We start from the raw sequence: 21,688 nt of genomic DNA on the forward strand, positions 1-21,688 counted from the left end.
TGCGAGCTGGATAACGCAAAGACGGTGCAGGACGGACACTCAGTTCCCGAGAAGCCCGCGCCACGAGAGACGTCAAAGCTCTCTACAATGCCCCCATAAAAGGTATCGAGGGTCTGGCGGAGAATAAAGGGCAAGGGACGAACGCGAGCCCCATCGTCTAATATGCTTCTTCTGATCTGTCGGTGGTAATCGACTGCAAATCCGAAGACCAGCGTCGCGACCCCTTCGTCGAGTCGTTAAAGCTACTGCCTTTGCGGAGAAGAGCTCGGACCTGAAAGATTGCCGCCTGATGCTGATACAAGTGAGGCTCAGCACGACCAACAATCCTCCTCGCCCAATGTATCTATCTCCAGGTGAGATTCAGCAGGAGCCACAGAGCCCAGTGCCCACGATCAGCACTATTCATACCAGAGCACATGGATCCCTGATGCTGTCGGATCGCCAGAAACCAGCGGGACTGACACGACTCTCCTAGCTAACGATACGGACATGCAGCCAGCTGATATGTAATACCGATAACGAACAGCTTTGGCGCCGTGGTGGCCACAAATGCCATGGGATTCGTGCGATTTAAGTTTTCAAGTGCGGAATACGCAGGCATCTTTGCTGGCGCGGACAACAGCGACTTTTGAATTCTAAGAAGCAGATAGAGAGGACCAGAAGGTGGTGCGGACACTTCAAGGGAAGCTGGGCTGCGGAGCTGAATAGGTTTGGAGACGAGCTTCTGATGAAAGGGAAGGGGGCAGATACTTCGTGACGTGGAGGAACAAGAACGAAACAGAGTTGGCCTGACCTGGCCTTAGAAGGATTCGTTAAGGAGGAGGAGGAGGAGGACGAGTGTGGCAAAGTAGGTAGGAGTCTACGGAATAGTATTTGACTGTCACGAAGAGGGCGCATCGTTATCTCTTGTTTTGTCGTTGATAGTATAGTATAGTAAGAAAAGATTGAAAACGTTCCTGTGCTCTCTTTCCATGCGTTTTACTTCCTTTTTCATCTTTGTTTGGTTCTAAGGTTCTCAGCTGCTGTGCACAGATAAGTAGAATTGCCTGCTGTTAGCTTTTAGGCACTTGATACGCTCGCTGAATCGAGGGTTTGGTATATAGAGCTTGTGAGAGAAGAGCAGAACCATGTGCATGATGGAGAAGGAACTGGCGATAGTGGAGTTAGTGGCAGAGGACAATATTCAGTGCCGAAGTATTAATTGATTAGAGTCTACCCAAATATTGCGTGATCAATGCTCGGCATCATGCCGCCGATACCCAAAGTCCTTCACTCTTTCATGCCCAGTCCCAGACCTATTTGCAGGCGCTTTGCACCGTGTGGCGTGACGTGATTTTCGAAATCTAAGCGTGGGACTTCCCAATTTATCCTCTTTGTCCATTTACAGATCTGTTCTGAGACATCGCTTTGTACTTGCCTTGTTTCTTATCTCTGTGAATTCTTTGTTCAGGAACGAATGTCAAGACCAGGGATACCCGCGTTATACGTGAATGTCGCGATGTCTCTTAACCTTTCCGAGCTTGTGATTTCTCCATGAATACCTTGCTGGACCTTGACTATGAGGGAGACTGAAGCAGGGTGTATCAGGATTAAATGATCATGATGCCTCAATGCTTGTCTTGTCGAGATCAGTATGAATATGTTTGCGAGATCAGAGGCTCAAAGGGGCACATCATTGTCGGCGTGATTGCGATCGGTGAATGCCCGAAAGGCTCTAGCTTAACCCTAACCGAGGGCTGCGCCTTGAGACCAACTAGCGCTAGGGCTGAAAACATCTTGGCATTTTTGCGCCTTGCGGATCTGGAGCGAGCGTTTTCCGTATACAGAGTGAATGTTTGCAATTGGGCAGGTGATCCACTCTGATTCTAGGTAGGCAGATAACAGGAATACGTAGTGACGTGTCCCGGAAGTCAATCACACTATCATCAAGCCGCGTCAACAGACAAGCTACAACTTTGGCTACATTTGCTACTTTCATACTGCTTAAGTTGAAGCATAGGGGCATTACTCAACGCGATAGATTTATCCATCTTTTCTTTCGTTCATACGTTCATCTCATAATTTTGCAACTTTTTGAAAAAGTTGCCGGGAAATGAGGAACAGGAGTGTCATTCACTTATCTCAACACTAGCCCCGCTCAACACCGCCATTCACCGCAAGACATCCGGCTCTCAACACCTTTTTCGGAATTCTCTTGAGGTTGGATAACACTCTGACTGTTGGTCCACCGGAGATCTACATAATGTGGATCATTCCCTGTTTTTCATCATGTGGCTTCCAAAGCAGAATATTCTACCGCTTGCAACAATCCTACACCACCCTCCTGTGCATCACTTAATCACTTTGCGCGACTGCTTGATTCAATACTCACTCTTTCTACACAACTGCCATGGCTGGACTCGCGACAAGCCAAGCTCCATTCACAGTCCGCGCGCGGACTGATGTCGTTGAGATCAAAGTACCAGAGACGTGGATCCAGCTGACACTCGACCCCGACGATCTCGATAGCGAGCAATTCTTGCGCGAGTTTAGACTCAAAACTCTGCGAATACACGACGAACAGCGCGAGAGGCTGAAAGCCTACACCTGGAGCGACAGATTCAAGGCCAGTCTTGCGCCTTACACGAGTCTCTCCAAGCATCTACTGATACTCCAGTGCAGGTCTTCGTCGATCTTCAGACCACAAATGCTCGAGAAAGAGTTCAACGAAGATCGGACACTCAAACAAAGCCGTCTGCGAACAGCTCGGGGAAACGTATGCCTCCAGAGTCGAAGGGACCTTCGACCATTCCCCTCGCTGCGGACAACATCCAGTATCACACAGCTTCTACCTTGGCTGAATCAAATGACGCGATCTCATCCCAATTTCTTCCCTCTACACCTCAAACTTCGCCGTCCTCGTCTGTTGGCAATGCCAGATCGAAGCAGCCCGCATGCACAACCATGTCGCCTACAACACCCTTACACTCGAGCAGAGCCAATTTGAAAGAGCCTGACAGACATGAGGCAGCACCTACATCGTCACCACATTCAACCAGAGCCGTTCTAACAAACGCCGAGACACGCGAGGTAGCAGCTACATCATCTATACCAGCGTCGCAAGTCTCTGCCACTTTTCTCTCAACGTCTACAAACCGCCAAACGGCAAGTCTCGACGAAGGGATGAACACGATCGGCGCGCCCAATTCGGGGGGGGGTTGGCTCTAGACTAAAATACTCAGCGAGTACGGCGATTACAAGACCACACAAAATGCGTAAGCTCGAAATCAAAGACCTCAGAGAGTGGAAGACCCCTTTTGCAGACCAGATCGTGAGGGCCCAGACCAACATTAATGGAATCCATAGCGACGTGTACGATTTCGATCCACGGCACTTGGCGCCCGCAGCTATCTACGAGGACAAAAAGATGGGCGTAAAGCCTTCATATGTTGAGCACCTGATCGGACTTCGCATGTTCAGAAATCGAGAAATGAGGCGATGGTGGCAATTTTGCCCGTGCGCCCTAAATGGGCACCAATGTCCAGACTTGGCACGATGCGAAGCTGCGGGGCTTCTTGTCCTGTGCAAGGGAAAAGACAAGGTAACAAGAATTCTCTCCCAATACATGCCTCGCAATTGGATGTTGATCGAATACAGGATACATGTGGGCGAAACAGGTGCCATCGACTCCACGCATCCACTTCCGAGACCGCCGACACGCTTCCAATGTACCGTGACTTGCAACCACGACGTCATTCTCCCTTGGCCGTCGATCCAACAGTGACGGAGCTCCCGTGCTCATGTCAGAATAAGAGCAGCGCACCTTTCGAACACGGCCTGGCTATCCAGATTGTTGGAGGCATTTGTCACGAAGCGCACCACAGTGCGCGAGAGAAGTCTCGGCACACGTCCTCGAATTAGAAAAAGACGAGAGATGCAATCCCGGGATCGTTTGAAGTGGTATCATGGACAAATATAAGGCGATGGACAACCAATGTTGTTAGGAACTTAGTCTCTGCTTCCGATGATCAAAAGATATCATGCCAAGTGCGAGGTTCCCCAAATGCTCTGCTTTCCTTTTGATCTGCCTTCCCTTTGATCTGCCACTCTGTCTTGCATCCTCCTGGACGTTGGAGGTTAAACCTGTTTGCTCTGGGGCTAGAGCCTAAAGAATGCCAACTCTTGGACGTGGAGGATAAACCAGTCCACCCTTGCTCTCATGGAGGATAAACCTGTACACCCAAGCTCTTGGACGTGGAGGATAAACCTGTCCACCCAAGCTCTTATGGAGGATAAACCTGTACATCCAAGCTCCTGGACGTGGAGGCTAAACCTGTCCACCCTCACTCCTGGACGTTGGAGTATAACCCTGTCCATGCACGCTCCTGGGCGGAGGAGAGTAAACCCGCCCAAACGCTAGGCGCCGAGTACCATCTGGCACTCACAGCCTACCTCCTGGACGTCGGAGGTTAAACCTGTTTACCAATCTCTCGATAAGGAGTATAAATCTTTCAAAAAACTCTAGGACAGGAGGATAAAGTGGCTCCAAATCGCATCTGTCCCCCTCGCGGGAGATAGTTCCTTGGCCGGAGAAGAAATAATACGCCACCTCCTGGCTAGAGGTTAAAGCTGTCCCCTAATCTCCCCGGTAGGAGACTAAACAATCACCACAGCTCCCGGACCAGAGTCTAAATGGTCTGGCATGCCTGTCCCTTGGATGACGGTTGTCGAACACTTTTTGAACACAACTCCTAGGCGCGAGTATAAAGGTGCTACTTCCATGACAGTCGAGCATCTTTCTTTGCATCCTGGAATTGGGGGGACTTACCCTGTGATATTTCTTTCCTCCTGAGCTTGGGCAAATCTACTTCTTCCCTTCCTAGGCATGAAGTCAAAGTGCTACTTCCACTCCATGATCATCCTTTTGTATAATGGATGGAGTGGAGGGACCAACCCCGTGAGTCCCATTCAAAGGACCCAAGTATGGGCTCTCGGGGTTGGGCCATCCATTCCTAGGCATGAATCGAAAGTGCTACTTCCAGTCGCCGCATGCGCAAGTATGCATTGATGGAGGGACTTTTGGAACTTATTTCGGTCGCACTATTTTGGCGAAGGCGCGGAAACCCACTCTAAAGATTGGAAATATCCTTCGGGAGGGCAGGGAGCTTAGTGGGTGCTCCTTGTCCCCATCGTTGTACCACCTTTATGGGGTAGAATGAAGGGGGTTATACTGAAATGCGATAGAACGGGGATGTAGTAAGAGTATGAAATCGTATACTGTGAGTTCTTGGAATGTAGACCGCATTGACGAGGAAGGAAGTATGGCTAATACGTACGTGATGTAGTCTGATGGGATGTGGGACATGAGGTGGGAAATCGATTTGCGTTCAGGAGAAAGACTGGGCTGGGTGGAGAGTATATCTTTTGTGTAGACAAAGAATACTGAAGACTCTCACCCATGGATACCATATACACATCCATGCTTGCTCTTCTTAGTCTCGTAATTCCTAGATCCTTTCTCATTCCTACGCCTGACTGCCTATACTAAGCTTCCCTTTCCGCCCTGCATTGTTGCCATCCAATGATGCTGTGTAATATTCAATGGCGATTCCATCCAACATACCATACCCCCATACCCATTAGCTCCTTCGAACCTCTCCACCACCATCACCACCCACCCCTCCCTCACTACCCATACCCGCACCAGCACTCCCTAATCTAAGACTCAACACATCAACACTTAACCCCGTCATCCCCGCCGCCTTCCTCACTTTCCTCCACTCACTTCCACTAATAATCTCCCACACCCCATCGTCTCCCCAGAACACGGTCCCCACACCAGTCACACGAATATCTTGTGGTAATTCCAGCTCCACTGGACCGTGTATTGGTGAGGTAGATGGGTTGATGATGCTGAGGAGTATCTCTCCTGCCCCAGCCACGTTGTCGTCTGTTTAGTGGTCTCTTTGGTGCGGGAGCTAGAGTATTGCGTCTACACCCGCTCCGTCCCCTCCTCCTTCCCTTTCTCAACCCTTCCCATTCCCACGATCACCCTCTTCCTCTGCTAACTTCGCGGCGTCCCTGATCCCCACCCTCTTAGCTCCCAATACCCACCTTATCAACCCCTCCTCCCCCTCCCCCTCCCCCTTCCCCCTTCTCCCCCATCATTTCCCAAAATCATCCGTCCCAACCACCCCATCCCTTCTCGTATTGTACAGTAGTCGGCCACGTCCAAGTAACCACCCTCGTAGCCCCCGCGTTTATGGACAGCATGATTTCTTCGGCGGCGGTGGCGGCGCGTGTCCAGAATTGGGAGGAGCCGAAGGCTTGGGGGACTGCCCAAATTGGTTTGGGGGGTGTCCTAGCTGAGTCTGGGGAGGGTTTCAGAGGGAGTGCTATAGAGATGAGGAGGGCAGTGGAGGGAGAAGGAGGGAAGAGGTGAGGGAGGGAGGAGGAGGAAGGGAGGAAAGGGGAGAGGAAAGGGAGGGAAGGGAAGGGAAGAGGTGGGGTAGGGCGAGAAAACATATAGTTTATTCCACTAAAACATAGCAAATTGCCTAGGCATATTGAGGATAGGTAGGAAAGAAGAGGAGGAGAAGTAGTTGTCGCAGCCGTAGTCGCCGTAGGTAGTGTTGGCAGATATATATTATTTCAATGTTGACCTAGCCCCTCTCTCTCCTTCCAGATGATTATTTAATGGCACTAATATTAAAGATCTCCTAGACTAAGTTGCTGCATCTCTGGTAGATTGTTATCATCCATGTCTTTAAGAATTTCCGACAGCCCGCCCAAAGCATGAATCTGATGCATCGAATTCTCAGCAGGATACCACATACGATATCCATCCCCAACTTCGACAAGGTGTGCTGTGCCGTCTTTTCTGCTGAGAATAAATGGTATCGCATGAGGATCTGTATCCTCTAGAAGCCATTCCTCACTTATGATGGGCAGGTCAGTATCACGTTGCTCCCAACCTTCAGGTACGTCGTGCTCAGCGATAGTGGGGCGGCCACCAAGCATGTCGATTCTACCGTTCCTTGTTACCTGCAGGCCAGATAGAGACGGCGCGCTTTCTAGCTTTAGCCAATTCTCTTTATTCTCCATATCTGGGGATACGATTTCGAGGAGCACCTCGGGCTCCATGCGGTAGATGTAGTATTTTGAGCCGCAGAGGAAGAAATTCATATCTTCGCCACCAGCTTTAGCCATGAAGGCGAGAATTGGTTGATAATCTTGCAGATCATATTCTCTCAAGCTGTAACACCCTTCATCTGCTACAACCCATTGGGGCTCTGATATCCAGTTTTTAGGCTTGTACTGTGGTGGACAGGGGATGACGTCGTCTTCGGTGGCCTCCAAACCCAACCATGGTCTGATCTCGCGGGTACTTGGTAGCTGGCCCATGTCTAAGGCGCGATAGAGACCGATGAGACTGTAAGGCGTCTCGATGTAGCGAAGTTTGCGGCTGTCTGCATGCCAAAAGAAAAGCCGATTGTGGTGGTTGGAGATCAAGAAGATGTTATCGCCATTATACTTGAGATGGACAGCTTTGCTGCTGATAGTATACTGCCCTTCCACGACCGGCAACTCCTGTGCTGCTGCTGCCTTGATCATAGCCTCCTCATTACTCCATCTAGGAGGAGCATTGCTGGTATCGTTTCGGAGCTCAGAAATGACATCGAGACTAGGCTTGGAGGGGCTGGTGGGCCGAATCGCGGAAGAGAAGGATGTGGTCCTTGATGATGGTGGGAAGGGCGGTGCAAGCGAGCTTACGCTGGAGCTCATCGACAGCGCACCCCAGAGACTTGAATCTGACGAGCTCGACGATTCCTCGGAGCTGGATTGACGGTTTCGGCGACTTGAACCAGCAGATTTGCCTTTCTCAGCAGCTTGCTCGCGTGTTTGATCAGCCATGATAGCTGTAGGGGGCGGGGTGCGTAGTGTCACTGAGAGCGCGTGCAAAAAGGGGAGCTCCCTGTCGCAGAGTAGATGACTGAAGTTGGTGGTCCAGAAGGCAGATCGCATGCGCAATATGATCACTCGTGACTCAAATGACTCATGATGCGAAATGAAGGTTTGTGCGACCCAAATTACAGAGTTTCCACGGGGGCTTTCAGATCCTCTGTCTCCGCCAAAGCGACTACAATACCCCCTAAAACAGCCCGCGAGAAAAGCGTTATATATACTATAATCTTGAAAATAGCTATAAAATGGTCTTACTTAATATCATTATTTAAAAGAATAAAATACTATTTAAATTCTTTTAATAATATAATATAAACTTAATTATAATTTAAATAAAAAATTAATAGAAATTTATAAAAATATTTTATTTTCTAAATTATAAAATATTAAGTATATTAAGTATATTATTTATAAGAAAGTAATATCTTATTATAAGATAAATTAAATAATATATAATTTATATATATATTATTTAATATTAACTTTTATAAATATTAATATTTTTTAATATTTTATAAAATAAATTCTATAAATATATAAATTATAAATTTATTCTATATAAAATTATTATAAAAATCTATATATAATAATATAAATAATTTTATAATCTTATTAAATAATAATATTATACTAGACTCAAGTTAATAAATAAACGTCTTCTAATTAATTAAGATTATTTTAAAACTTTTAATTTTATTTATTATATTATAATTTATTTAAAGATAATAATAAAATATCTTTAAAATTAAAAAAAAAATTTACTTAATTATATTATTATATTTAGACTAGTAACCTTTTCTTCTAAACTAGTCTTAGTATTATTATTATTTTTATTACTTTTTAAAAATTTATTAATAATTTCTTTTTTTTCTCTTTCTTTTCTTTCTTTAATTTTTTTTTACTTTTTTTACTTTTTTAATTTACTTCTTTAATATAGTAAAAAAATGTCTAAGATTAGATTTAATTTAAATAGAGTTTTAAATTAAAAAAAATATACTTATTTAAAATAATATTTATTACTTTCTTTTTTAAGATATTTTTTAAAAAAAAATAGTTTTCTAAAGAAATATATTAAGATATAAGTTTATAGTTAAAGATTATTTTATATATAATAGATTTTATTACTTAAGTATATTAATATATATTTATAAACTAACTTTATAAGGTTTATAATTTTATTTTAAGCTTTTTTTTAAGTTATTTATAAAATATTAATTTTTTTTTCTTTTTTAAGATAAATCTTTATTAGATATAATAATTAAAGTAGTTACTACTTTTTATTAAACCTATTAAATTAAATAGTAGTCTAAAGCTAAATTTAATTTTATAGTATAGTTAATAAATTAATTTTTTTAAGTAGTTTTATAAACTATTTTAAATTTTAAAAAATTAAAAAAGATAATACTTTTCTTTTAATACTATATTAATATATTCTAGTCTTAATCTATTTAACTTTTTATCTATATGTTAATATTACTAATCTTTATTAATACTAATCTAAAGAATTATATAGATCTTATTTAATAGCTATTAGAATATAAAGTTTTATTTAAATATATTAAAAATCTTTTATATTATAAAATAACTTTTTTAAATATTAAAGCTAAGTAAAGAGAATTTTCTTAAGAATTACTTTTTACTTTAAAATCTATAATAAAAAGAATTAAATTTACTATAAATATAGTTATTAAATTCTTATATTTAGTCTTTAATATAAATACTTATAAAATTATCTATTAAGTAAGAAGTCTTATAATAACTTATAAAGAGAAGTATAGAGTTCTTAATATTATAGTAAAATATATTAAAATTTAATAAATTGTTATTAAATAAGATTTATTATTAATATATAGCTTTGAGAAGAAGGGAAGTATTTAAGAAAAAGATTATAAAGTTTTTTTATAATAACTATTCTATATTTATCTTTCTATATTCTTTATATATATTTTTTAGATATTAAATTCTACACTCTCGCTATATAGTAGGTCGCGTTAAAGACTCTATATAAGTTGGCTAGAGTAGTCAATTTTAACTGATTTAAGAGTCTTTACGCTACGAGAGTTGAACGACAAAAATTTACTAGTGAAAGGCGTAAAGAACACGCATTATTGTTTTCTTTCCTAAGAAAGCAGATACTTCAAACACCCCAAGACCTCGCATTCACCAAATTCTTTCAGCTCTGGAGTACTATTGTATCGCGCCTTGATGTTTCTTCTCCGCTAGCCGACTCATCTCCTTTCCCTTCCCTCCGCAATCTCCTACACCCTCCTCTTCCTGGCCCAAAACCGAGCACGCTACGGCAAACGAGTCCTATCCAAAGGGAAGGTCTACTCCGACTTCATCAACGGCGATTACATCGCCCCTAGGGCCGCCTCCGTCCTGGGTTGCGTAGACCGATTCTAATACCGCAACTCTGTCAACCCGATCCGTACGCCCTTGTCCCGGCAAAACGAGCTGCTCGATCCAAAGATCCTCATAACGCTCAAAGTGAACAAAAACCAAGTAAGGACCATCGTCGCCTTCCGCAAATCGCTCGGCAGCATTCTGACCTATTCGAGTGTATATTCCTGCCCAAGAACCTTAGGACGGCAACTCCACTGTTTACCAACTTCAAAAAAATTAGGTCCGCGGCGGGGTACATATTTTTCTCGATCTTTGGGCTCGCCCTGATATTGCTTATCTGTGCCCTTTCCTCAACACTGTAGCCCTAGCCCTCAATACCGTCGTCGGAAGCCTGATGCGACGGCTTGTATGAAACGACTACAAGCGCATCTCGTAGCTACAGATGGGAAATTGAAGCTTCTACTGTTGGCATTTTAGGGGGCGGGGCAGGGGTTTTGGACCAGAGGCGCGAAGTCAGTATCGGTCACTAAGAGGAGCAAGACAACTGATTTGCAGCCTGGAAATGGGGTTTGGGCGGACGAGAGAAAGGTAGGTAGGATTGAAGCTATGGTGCATGATGTGTCAAGTGAGCTGTATGTAGCTTAGTATCATTTGTTGCCTTGCGTTGGGGACAGACCGCCTTGGAGAATCTTCTGAGGCGCTATCCTCCTTGTATCGTGCCTTGCCAATCGCTTTTCGCTCTCCATTGCCTACCTAGGGCTCTATGTCTTCCTGCTTTCCTTGCGAACGCGCTCCTTGTGTTCTGTTTTATTTTCGCCTCGCTTTGCGCGCTTTGTCGTGCTCCCCATCGTCCTACATATGTTCGTCAGCATGGTCCTGACTCTCGCATCGCCCTCCGCAAACTTTTAATTGTAATCGAATGCTCTCCGATGCAGCTCCCCTCATGGTCACTCTTGCCCTTTCTCCGTTGGCATTGCTTACAATTGAATTGACTCCAAAAACGGTCTAGTGCGAAGACAGGAGTAAGGTTTGATCTTGACCCACTTCGGGTTAGCTCCCGCTCTTGACGGAATTGTTTCCGCGTTGTTTCCTTGTGTCACTTGAGAAATTGTTCCTTCACATCTTTCACCCTTCCATCAACCACTTACCTCCATCATTTCATTTCCTTCATCCTGAGACTCGACTGGCCATATGTCAGACCCAAATGCTTCTTACACCTAGCGTTCTGCCTCGCGATCGCAAACGCCGGCGCGTGAGTAGCAGCTCTTCAATATCTGAAAACACACGCGTAGGCTGCTATCCTCCAAACTCTTGGGACAAGCTATCCAAATTCTACCTTTCCTCACATGCGATTGAAGAACATAACCGTCGGATTCGCTACTTCGATTCCCTTTCCGCCACGTCGCAATCGCCACCGCTGAGTACTTCACTACAAAGCAGCACCCTTATAAAGTTTGCCAGGCACGGGGGCCCTGATCTTAGCGACATACGAGGAGTGAGTTCATTGTACTGCCAAAGCATATGTCTTGCTGATGTTGAAACAGTACCCAGACGTCTGCCCGTCGGATTTATCAGAACGCTCGATGGCCCCAAGGAACTCAAATGACGAAGACTAAGGGGTGAAGCGAAAGCGTTCGTTTGATCCTAAATCTCACAAATCATCCGCCTACGATCCGCATTTCGAGGACATTCTAATCGAGAACGATATCTATCTATCTAGATATCCCTGCGGTAGTGCTGCGCACGGTTGCTCAGGTTTCGCAGAGGATATAAAAAATATCTTAAAGAAGCTAAAAGCTCTATGTCGTTTTTTCTCCCCTACTTAATTCATAGATAAGATGTTCCGAGAATAGGAGTGTATACATGTCCACGCCGAGTCTAAAGACAAGGTTGTAAGCAACTCGTTCCCAATTATTAAAGGAAAAATAGATATCCCTTATAAATCAAATATCCGTTTTAATAACCTAAAACCTTTTGTTCCTAAAGATAACCTTACTACGGCGCAACCAGACTTCTAGGATAGAAATCCAAAAACTCAGCTAAATAAGACTATTCGCAATGCTTTAAATGGGTATATCGTGCTAATAACTAAGTTAAAAACGCATTCCTACTAAATTTCTTTGCAGAGGGCAAAGGGCCTGATGGCAATTCTAACGTATATAGACGTCCATCTACTTATGATGGCGTCTTAGGTGAGAGAGGGATTAATGCGCTGATCCGCTATACCGACCCGAAAGGACACAGCGACAAGAAGGCTCGAACTTTTGTTTGCTCTTTTCATAGAAGAGAAGGCATCCTTGTCATCAACTGCGTTCACCGTGCCGAACTCTCTGGATCAAAGAACAAATCTCAGGCTTCACATATTCATATACAGCAGCTACGAGGAGTTGTCTTGACTGATAGTGCTGATTCTTTCCGCAAGGGAGTGACAATGTTCCGGAACGCGCGGGCTTTGGCAAAACACTACCGAGACGATTTGATCGGAAAGGCCAATCAGACACATGCTAATCGGTCGCACAAAGGGGGTCTGCTTTCTGCGCAGCACCCGAACTCCGCATCTTTTGACTCGAGTACGAGCGGCTCCAGCAACGCTACGATGACGGACCATCTTTCTCCAGATTACGATGCGAGAATAGAGGCAGAGAAGAATGCGAGGAAGAAGGCGCGGATTGAACAACCCCACGAGGGGAAATAATGTGCTGGAGAAAAAGTTCGTTGCTGCTACGTGATCAGCGATAAGACAAAGGCGATGGTGAAATGTTTGCGAGCGCGTGCGTGCAAGTCTTGATTAACAGACGGATTAGTACGGCATAACAGAATTAGTGTTCCTTTTGAGCGAGGAGTATCGATGCTTTCTCGAGGGAACGGCTGTGTTGAGCATCGAGATACCCTATCTTTAGAGTAAGCATCTTTAGAAGTCTAGAATAGACAAAATCAACTAGCCTAGAGCTTTTCAACTTCCCTTTCAACCTGATCTATGCTCCATCTTCTTCTCCTGGAACTCCAAATTAAGTCATTATGGCTTCCACAGCCCACACTCAAGACCTACACAAAGTACGCAGAACAGCAATTTCAGTTGCAATAAACATAGACCTTCCTGACCTTGCCTCCCCTTATCATCAGCAACCCCCCGATCCTCGCGAAATTCCAATTCGAAGCCGGCTAAGACAAGCGGAGTCACAATTCTATGCGCAAGGTCCGTCTCATTGGATGAATAGCCTACCTGTTTTGCGAAGCGAGCGGGAAGCACCTGGAGCACCCTGTGTTCAGTCCACAGCATTGAAGGAACCACTTTGCCCGACGTGACAGAGCGGAGACTGTCATAGTATGAGAGGTACAAAGCGGTTAGAGGTTGACGCCGCAGTAGACGTAGTCAATGCTGAAGATGACGGGTTGCGAAACTTGCTGACCGAAGCCCGCTATTTCGGTCTTCTGACATGCGAGTATCTGCGTCACTGTTTGTTAGGAGAACGTTAGGCGAGCGTTATCATCGAGCGATGCAAAAGATTTTTCTTTGGGCTGTGGTGGAAGCTGGATGGCTGCTGTGAATTAGGTAATTTCAGTGGGACAAGAGGATACCATAAAGCTTGTGGAAGTAAGAGCTTCAAAGAAAGTCAGACGTCTAGAGGTGTGCGCAAGCTGCTCGACGAGAAAGCCGGGGAGAAGATGGGGTAGCTGTGCGGTCGCTGAAATGCTGAAAGGGTAGTCGGGAGAGAGCAGAGACATTTCAGGGTGGGTAGATAGGTGACGGAGGTGGTGCAAGTTTCTCTGTCGGAAATGGACCATCTTTGCAAAGTAATATAAGGTGGAAGGAATGAAGAACGATGTGGTCGCGTTATAGATAGGCGAAAAGAAGGGGATGGGAAGAGGTGGGGGAAAGGAGCTTGACTTGAAACAGAAATCTATTCATGTATGCTATGCCGATCAACGAGTATAGGTAGTTAGTGCTAAAATTGTCGATCCTCGTCCTGCGTCCTGTGCTGTCTGTGCTGTAGTGTGCTGCTGTGGAGTATTTTCAAATGATTGAGACTAAGACAATGTGATAGGGTGGAAGATTGCTGGCGAAATGGGAGGCTTAGGCCGTATCGATGGTTGTAGAACAGGCAAATTGAATGTAATGAAATGTGTGTTTTTACCATGGAATTTCAGGCTCCATAGTATCCGGAGAACTCGCTTCTGGTATCCTGTGAATATCGGAAGCTTGTTGAGAGAATGTCGTAGGGGGTGGCATAAGAATAGTGTTTTTGAAACGTGACAATCACTCCCTAGTACAGGATGCTGATGCCTTGATAACATAGTTTCGAAGATTGAGACTCCTTAATGTGCTTGTGAAATCAAGTCGCCGGTTCTGGAAGCATGTTCACGGACCTCAGTTCCCTTTCCGACGACGGCCACCTTTACGGCCACCGCCACGACCACCCCCACGGCTATCGCTTACTGGATCTAGAGCTCCAGACACAGCGGGTGTCACAGGAAGTGCCGGATTAGTGACCGTATTGCTATGGGGACTTGCATCATTGGGTACCGAAGTAGAAGGAATTTGAAAACTAGACGGAGCACTGACACCAGTTAACGGGGCCTCGCTTTCATGGCGATCTTCTTCTTGTGGAGGTTCTGTCATGACTTCGTCTTCTTCCCCTCCTTCAGACGCACTCACGTGGGTGAGTTGGTCACTTTCGTGGGTGAGCTGGTCACTCTCGTGGGTGAGTTGGTCACTCTCGTGGGTGAGTTGGTCGTCAAATGATGCTATAGTAGTGGCGAAAGACACCTGTTGGGGATTGAATTGAAAGCTTTCCGGTCCTTGTACTGGGGCAGGCGTCAGTGCCAGTTGTGGCACTCCTGCTTGGGTTCGATTCCTAAGGTGGCGAAAGCTCTGAGTCATATCAACGTCTTTCGCCGCTTCTCGATAACTATTGATGAACTGCGTTAGAATATAGCGCTCCAAATGGGGGATTTGATGCAGGCAAGGCTGATAGAGCTGCAGAAGGACTTCAACGGGCGGATTTGGTAAGGATAGCTCAAACATCAGTTGGCTTTGTAAGAGTTTCCAGATCGGTTCATCCGCATAGTTAGGAAGGTCTTCACGAAGGTTGCTATGGATGAGCTGGAAGCATTCTGGTATCAGAACGTCTAGAGTTGGCTCTCGCTGAGACACCTTTTTGAACAGGTGCTTCAGCGCGCTATAGATGTCCTGACTCATGTCAAACTGGATGTCGAGTTTGATGCAGAGGACCCAAGTGCTGCATAGAATGACACATTGTCGCTGTGAAGCCTCATGCTCGTTGCTCGGTTTCTTAGCCCCATACTTGTAGAAGTCTTCGGCTAAATTTTCGCTGATACTGATCCGTTTTTGCGTTATCCATTCTTGGAAAACATCCCAGACTGCTGGATTGATGTCCGGCAATTTGACTTGATGGCGGTCGGTGGATAGGTACTGGCGGTATTTGGGTGCAAAGGCGTCCAAACGCTTGATGGTAGAAGAAAAAATGGTCGGTCCCGGCCCCAAAAGGATCTGGATTGGAGCCCCGGTTTTGGTACTGTTGATATCATGTCAGTGGAAGTATGTCATACTAAGTCGTTGGCACCATACCGATTCTTCGCCTCTCTGTGGCTCTCGAATTGTTGTGGTGGTGATTCAGGGCGGTCGGGTGATAGACGCCCAGAGTAGAATGGGTTTTTTATGATGTTCATATCGAAGTATACTAGTAATGTGTAAGTGGACTTTGTAAGTTTTCGTGTCAAATGACCGGATTCAAGGTTATGGTTGAATGGTTCAAGGTGCTAGGTCGTACGGAATGTAAGGAGTATGTATGTGCAATGTTCATGTTGGTCAAATGAAGTTGAGGGACTTGTCTTCTTTTATGGCGAACCTGATGAGCATGGACATTTCTCGAAGATACTGGACTCACATGCTATGCTGGTAACCGATGTTTGTTGAGCTACTATGACGCGTCCGAAATCAGGCAAGTTTGACACATATGTATAAACACAAACGCCTGACATGAAGACGGATTACACCTGGGCAATTCGGAACGTTTGCGCCGCCTAGCGCCTACGCCTTGTCCGACCTACAGTGATGTTTTCCCATGCTCATCCATAGTCGAGTTTGGAACTATGGACTATATTCTTTCTATCAACTTGCTATACTATAGGCTTTTTTAGCAAATTTAATTGTAAGCAATTAAGTATTTTAAGGATTTCTATTTTAAAGTAGTCTCTTATTATTTTACTTAAATTAAAAATAATAATTACTTTAAATTCTTTAAAATAAAAAGTAGTTCTCTCTAAGTTAATAAAAAAAATTTATTTTCTAATTAAGATAGAGTTTATTCTCTAGGTCAATTCTTTTTATCTTTTCTAAGCCTTAGAAACTAGTTTCTACTACTATATAAACTCTTAAAAAAGACTATAATAAAAAAGTTTTTATTTCTCTTTTTATTTTTTAAAATCCTAATTATATTAACTAAAGAAAACTATTCTTTAATAACTTTATAATTAATTCTATATTTTAAAAAAAACTAGTATTAATTAAATATATAACTTAATTAAATATTTCTTAATATAGTTATAGATAAATAAATAAAAAAATAGTTTTTAATAAAGAAATAAAGTCTTTATAATAAAATTTATTATTAAATATTTTTAAAGTATATAAAACTATTATATATTAAGAATTATTATAAAATAAAAAGTTATTTATATAAAATTCTTTATATTTACTTTTATTTTATTTTTAAAAGACTTATTAGTAGTTTAATTAAATTCTAACTTAGGTAATAATATAATTAAATTTTTTTTAGAATTATTAATAATAAAACTAAGTTGAATTTTAACTAATATAAAATAATTTAAAAAATTAATAAATAATAAAGTTATTATACTTAACTACTTTATTTCTAAGTAAATTATAATACTTAAGTTTTTAAGTTATATTTATTTATTCTAACTATTTTATCTTTAATAAAGTATATAATTTAAAAAAACTAAATATATATAAGTAATTATTATATACTTTAAAATTATTATTATTATAATATTAAGAAAAATATTAAATTTTTTAACTATATTATATATTTAAAGAAAATTTTAATTTATACAAATTATATAATTTAATAAAGCTTTTATTATTTATAATTAAGTTATTTAATAAGAGATTTTTTATTTCTAAATAATTATTAAATTATAAAATAATTAAAAAGTAAAAAATATAAATTTTTTAATAAAAAAGAAATTTTTATAGTAAATATAATAATAAAAACTATAGAAGATTTATTATATAAATATTTAAGATTATAAAATTAAAATTAAAATTATAAAAGTTTTTTTTATAATAAAATATTTAAATTAATTTTTATATAAAATATATACTAAAATTTTTATTAAAATAACTATTAATATATAAAGTTAATATACTTTAATATATTTAACTTTATATATAATTTCTATACTTATTTTCTTATTATTAAAATCTATTTAATATTAAATTCTTTTTTTAACTTTTTTTATCTTTATAATTAAAGTTATAATAAACCTATTTTATTTCTTATAAAAAAGTATTTAAGTATATTAGAAGAACTTAAACATTTAAAAAGAAAATATATTATCTTTTCCTTAAGAATTAAAAAACTATAATCTAAATAAATTTAAAGAAAATTAATTTTTAATTTTAAAGAAATTATATTATATTAGTTTCTTTATAAAAATAGTTATTACTTTCTAATTATTAATATATTAAATTTTTATTAAGTCTTTCTAAAATATAATATTATAATTTTTTAAAAATTTTTTATATATATTAAAATTTTATTTAATTTATATTATTTAAGAAGTTTAAATTCTATTATTTTCTTTTAAATAATAATAGTAATTAAACCTATTTAATAATTATTTATAAAATTTAAGTATATAAAATAGTATTTATATAGGCTACTTTTAGGGGTACCCTAGTCGCTTTAGCGGAGATAGAGGATCTAAAAGCCACCCTTAGCAACTTAGTAATTTATATTACATAAACCTTTATTTCGCTTTATAAGTTATAAGTAATTATATTATATATATAATCTATACCTTCTAAACTACTAACTTTAGTTATCTACTCTATAATAGGAAGCTCACTTTTGTTTACACTTTTAATATTACTAAAGAATTTCTATATTTATACTCTACTTTTTATCTATAACTATTATAGCTAATTAAATATATAAGTAAGCTACTAAGAAAAGTATATCTACTAGTTTAAATTACTAAAATTACTAGTTTAGTTCTAAAAAATTATTAAGTTTATTAGATTTAAGTTTTTAAAATATATTATTAATAAGTTTTAGTTTAAGTTTACTTATATAACTTTTTTTATTATTATTAAAAATTATATCCTTCTTTTCCGCGATTTCGCCTATTAGCCCCTTTAAACTTAGTTTTAATATTATTTCTAAGCTTTAAAATAATATTAATAATATTTTTTTTAAATAAAGTAATAAAAAGGCTATAATTAAAGTAATAGTAATATAGGAGTTATTAATTATAAAAAAGCAATATATTATTAATAGTAAAACTATTTATCTTAAATATAATAATAATAATATTTTTTTAATTTTTAATTATTATAATTAGCTTTTTTTTAGTATATAAATAGCTATAAACTTTATTATATTAAATTACTATATAGTTTTATTAATTTTTATTATATTTTAGATATAAGTTAGCTACTAATTATTTATAAAATTAAATTATAATTAAATTTAGAAACTATTAAAAAAGATATTATTTTTTATTTATTATAATATAAGCTTAAAAACTAGATATTAAAGTTTTAATAAGTTATAGTAAATAAAAAATATTATATTGTAAAAAAATATAATTTATAAAATTATTAACTAATTTTCACTTTTATAGCTAAAGCTAATAGTAAAAATATAAATTTCTTTTCTTATAGTTTAAAATATTATATCTATTATATAAAGCCTAAAATACTTTTTAAAATTATATCTCTAAATATAAAAAATAAAAAAAATTAACTTAAGCTAAAAAATACATTATATTTATTTAATTTATAAATAATAAAAAATAATAAAATTAATATATTTAATAGCTACTTTATTCTTACTAAGTATAATATACTTAAAAGTTAAAAGTAATATAATATTAACTTACTTATTATAAGTAAAAAATAGCTTTTAAAAAATATAAATTTTTATATAATATTATTTATTTTTAATAGAAAAGATAATAGAGTATATTTTATTAAAATTATAAATAAATATTATTTATAGTATTCTACTAAGGATTTAATATATTAAATTTATATTTTAAGTAGGCTATTGGAGATTTTTAGGGATATAAATAATAATAATTTACTAGAAATATAGTATTTTAGTCTAGGAGATCTATAATATTAATACGATTAAATAACTATCTAGAAGCAGAGAGAGGTGCTAGGTCAATACTAAAATAATATATATCTGCGTGTGAGGCAATACACAATAATTTGATTTTATTGTCAGCTAGTCTGAGACTCGCAATGAAAATCCACCTGACATGCTAGCATTGACATCGAGCTTGAGGATAGTGTTAACGATCCATAGAGAGAGAGTCAGCGCCAAGTCATCGCTGCAGCTGGTATCCCTAGCATCGCTAAACTTCGAGTTTGTACGGTTTTCACATACAAGGGTATTAGGTTGCCTTGCCTCAGAGCGAGTTGCGATGATGATGATCTGTTCAGTACGTCGTTTCCTTCCTTTCTTTCTCAGCCTTTAAGTAATCTATTTATATAGCCTCCTTTGAGTTTCGCTGCATGAAAAGAAGATGTGCAAGTAAAGGCTTTCAATCTTAATGATCGTGATAAATAGCTTCCTTAGACCCCACAGTTCGGCTTTGTCAATCGGTCATCACTGCAATGACTCCAAATCCAGACAACCTAATTCCTATGATCAATGATACTAGCCCTCCATTTGTTCCCGTTACGATGACCAAATTCGAAAGAAGTGTACGTGGAAGCAATGTGGGCTGATCGGAGCTTAGGGTTTCCTGTGAGACAATTGATCTATAATTCAGTAAGTTTTGAGAAGTCAAATCGCTATTGTATTTCGTTGTCGCCAGTGAAGTTAGTTGGCTTGCTAAAGATTATCTTGCACAAAGAAGGAGCACTCTGACTATGACGCAATATACCCCTGGAGAATAAGATAATGTTACGACTCTTCGCGGTGAGAGAATCTGTTAACATACAATGTATGATCGTGGCTTTCCTCTATGCAACAATAGCGCCACCCGTAGCACCAACAATCCTCAGATAACCTGTTGCTATCAAGTCTTCAGGATCCTCTTTGTGTTGTTCCACATCGTAGTCATAAAACGCAAACATGAATTCCTGTATCTGAAATTGTGCAGCAAGCTTAGCGAATCCCGTCATCAAGACTTTGAATTCTTGATAGTCCATGCGAATTATGGCTGGGGACAGATGAAACTCCACTCCTCTATTCACGTATGCGTAGCCTTCTCTCTTGATAGGGAGAACGTCGATGGGTTCGTCCAGGGCGGGTTTTTGGTTAAGCACATCTTCCACTAGCTGCTCAAACATCCATGTTTGTGCACTTGTGATGGCTAGAAGGAGCTCTTCGTACGGTATTGGGCGGCCATAGTTGTATACGTGATAGTGATCATTGTCTGTCGTATCTTGTCGATAATCAGGTGGCAGCGGGAAGCGCGCGTTGTCTGGTCTGAAGCCAAATTCACTCGAGTTAGTGTTTCTCTAAAGTAGTAACATGAGACGAGAGAAATGCCATATGATGAGCTTCTGAACATTATTTGAGTTGATGGATACCTACATAAGATCAAAAGTAACAGACGCATTCCGAGAGTCGTCCGCTGGAGCTCGAGGCCGAATGCCGCTGGTTTGACGAGGGTGATATCTTACTGGGACGTATGCTTCGCTGGAGTGCAGAAGCAAATACAATGCTACGAGAAAAACAGCGGAGAAAGTAGGCTGCATTTTTGCTTGAGTGAGATATATATGGCTTTGGTTAGACCGAGAATACAGAAGTCTGTAGGACTTAGATGCGCCTTTATATCCACGGGGACCTCGAAGTAGGGCTGGATGTTCCATACTTCGTGTTTATTCACAGCTTTGACTTTCGTCACCTAAAGCAGTCCTATATTTAACGCAATGTCTTAATGTCTTAGCATGTCTCCGACAGTAGACTGTCTTACCTAAATGCGCCTGTACCTCAATTCCGAGGGCTTGGAGACAATGCTCTTGAGCTGAAAGCCCCGACGCGCGTTCTTGGATGTTATAATGAGACCGGAAGCTCTTGAGCCCGGCAAGACAGGTTGTTAAAGATCGCTCGCTAGTGGCTGAAAGGACAGGGGATACGGGCTGTTATTTCTATCGCCGAACCACAAACTTCCT

At 40.0% G+C, this 21,688-nt stretch overlaps 4 protein-coding genes across 4 annotated transcripts; 1 reads left to right on the forward strand and 3 right to left on the reverse strand.

The window, feature by feature from the left end:
• Positions 1 to 2,389: 2,389 nt before the first annotated feature.
• Positions 2,390 to 3,207, forward strand: KY384_007981 (uncharacterized protein; the record flags this gene model as incomplete). Its single annotated transcript, XM_044816470.1, has 2 exons — positions 2,390 to 2,609; positions 2,657 to 3,207. 2 exons carry the CDS (start codon positions 2,390 to 2,392, stop codon positions 3,205 to 3,207), a joined length of 771 nt encoding a protein of 256 aa, XP_044666520.1.
• Positions 3,208 to 6,687: 3,480 nt separating this feature from the next.
• Positions 6,688 to 7,893, reverse strand: KY384_007982 (uncharacterized protein; the record flags this gene model as incomplete). The annotated part of the gene is made up of 1 exon (XM_044816471.1): positions 6,688 to 7,893. The coding sequence occupies one exon, from the start codon at positions 7,891 to 7,893 to the stop codon at positions 6,688 to 6,690; it is 1,206 nt and encodes a 401-aa protein (XP_044666521.1).
• Positions 7,894 to 14,656: 6,763 nt separating this feature from the next.
• Positions 14,657 to 15,978, reverse strand: KY384_007983 (uncharacterized protein; the record flags this gene model as incomplete). The annotated part of the gene is made up of 2 exons (XM_044816472.1): positions 14,657 to 15,824; positions 15,878 to 15,978. 2 exons carry the CDS (start codon positions 15,976 to 15,978, stop codon positions 14,657 to 14,659), a joined length of 1,269 nt encoding a protein of 422 aa, XP_044666522.1.
• Positions 15,979 to 20,530: 4,552 nt separating this feature from the next.
• KY384_007984 (uncharacterized protein) lies at positions 20,531 to 21,271 on the reverse strand (the record flags this gene model as incomplete). Its single annotated transcript, XM_044816473.1, has 2 exons — positions 20,531 to 21,031; positions 21,197 to 21,271. The coding sequence occupies 2 exons, from the start codon at positions 21,269 to 21,271 to the stop codon at positions 20,531 to 20,533; spliced, it is 576 nt and encodes a 191-aa protein (XP_044666523.1).
• Positions 21,272 to 21,688: the final 417 nt, after the last annotated feature.

The sequence above is a fragment of the Bacidia gigantensis genome (assembly GCF_019456465.1).
Source record: "Bacidia gigantensis strain McMullin 20006 chromosome Unknown contig_283, whole genome shotgun sequence".
Lineage (NCBI taxonomy): Eukaryota > Fungi > Ascomycota > Lecanoromycetes > Lecanorales > Ramalinaceae > Bacidia > Bacidia gigantensis.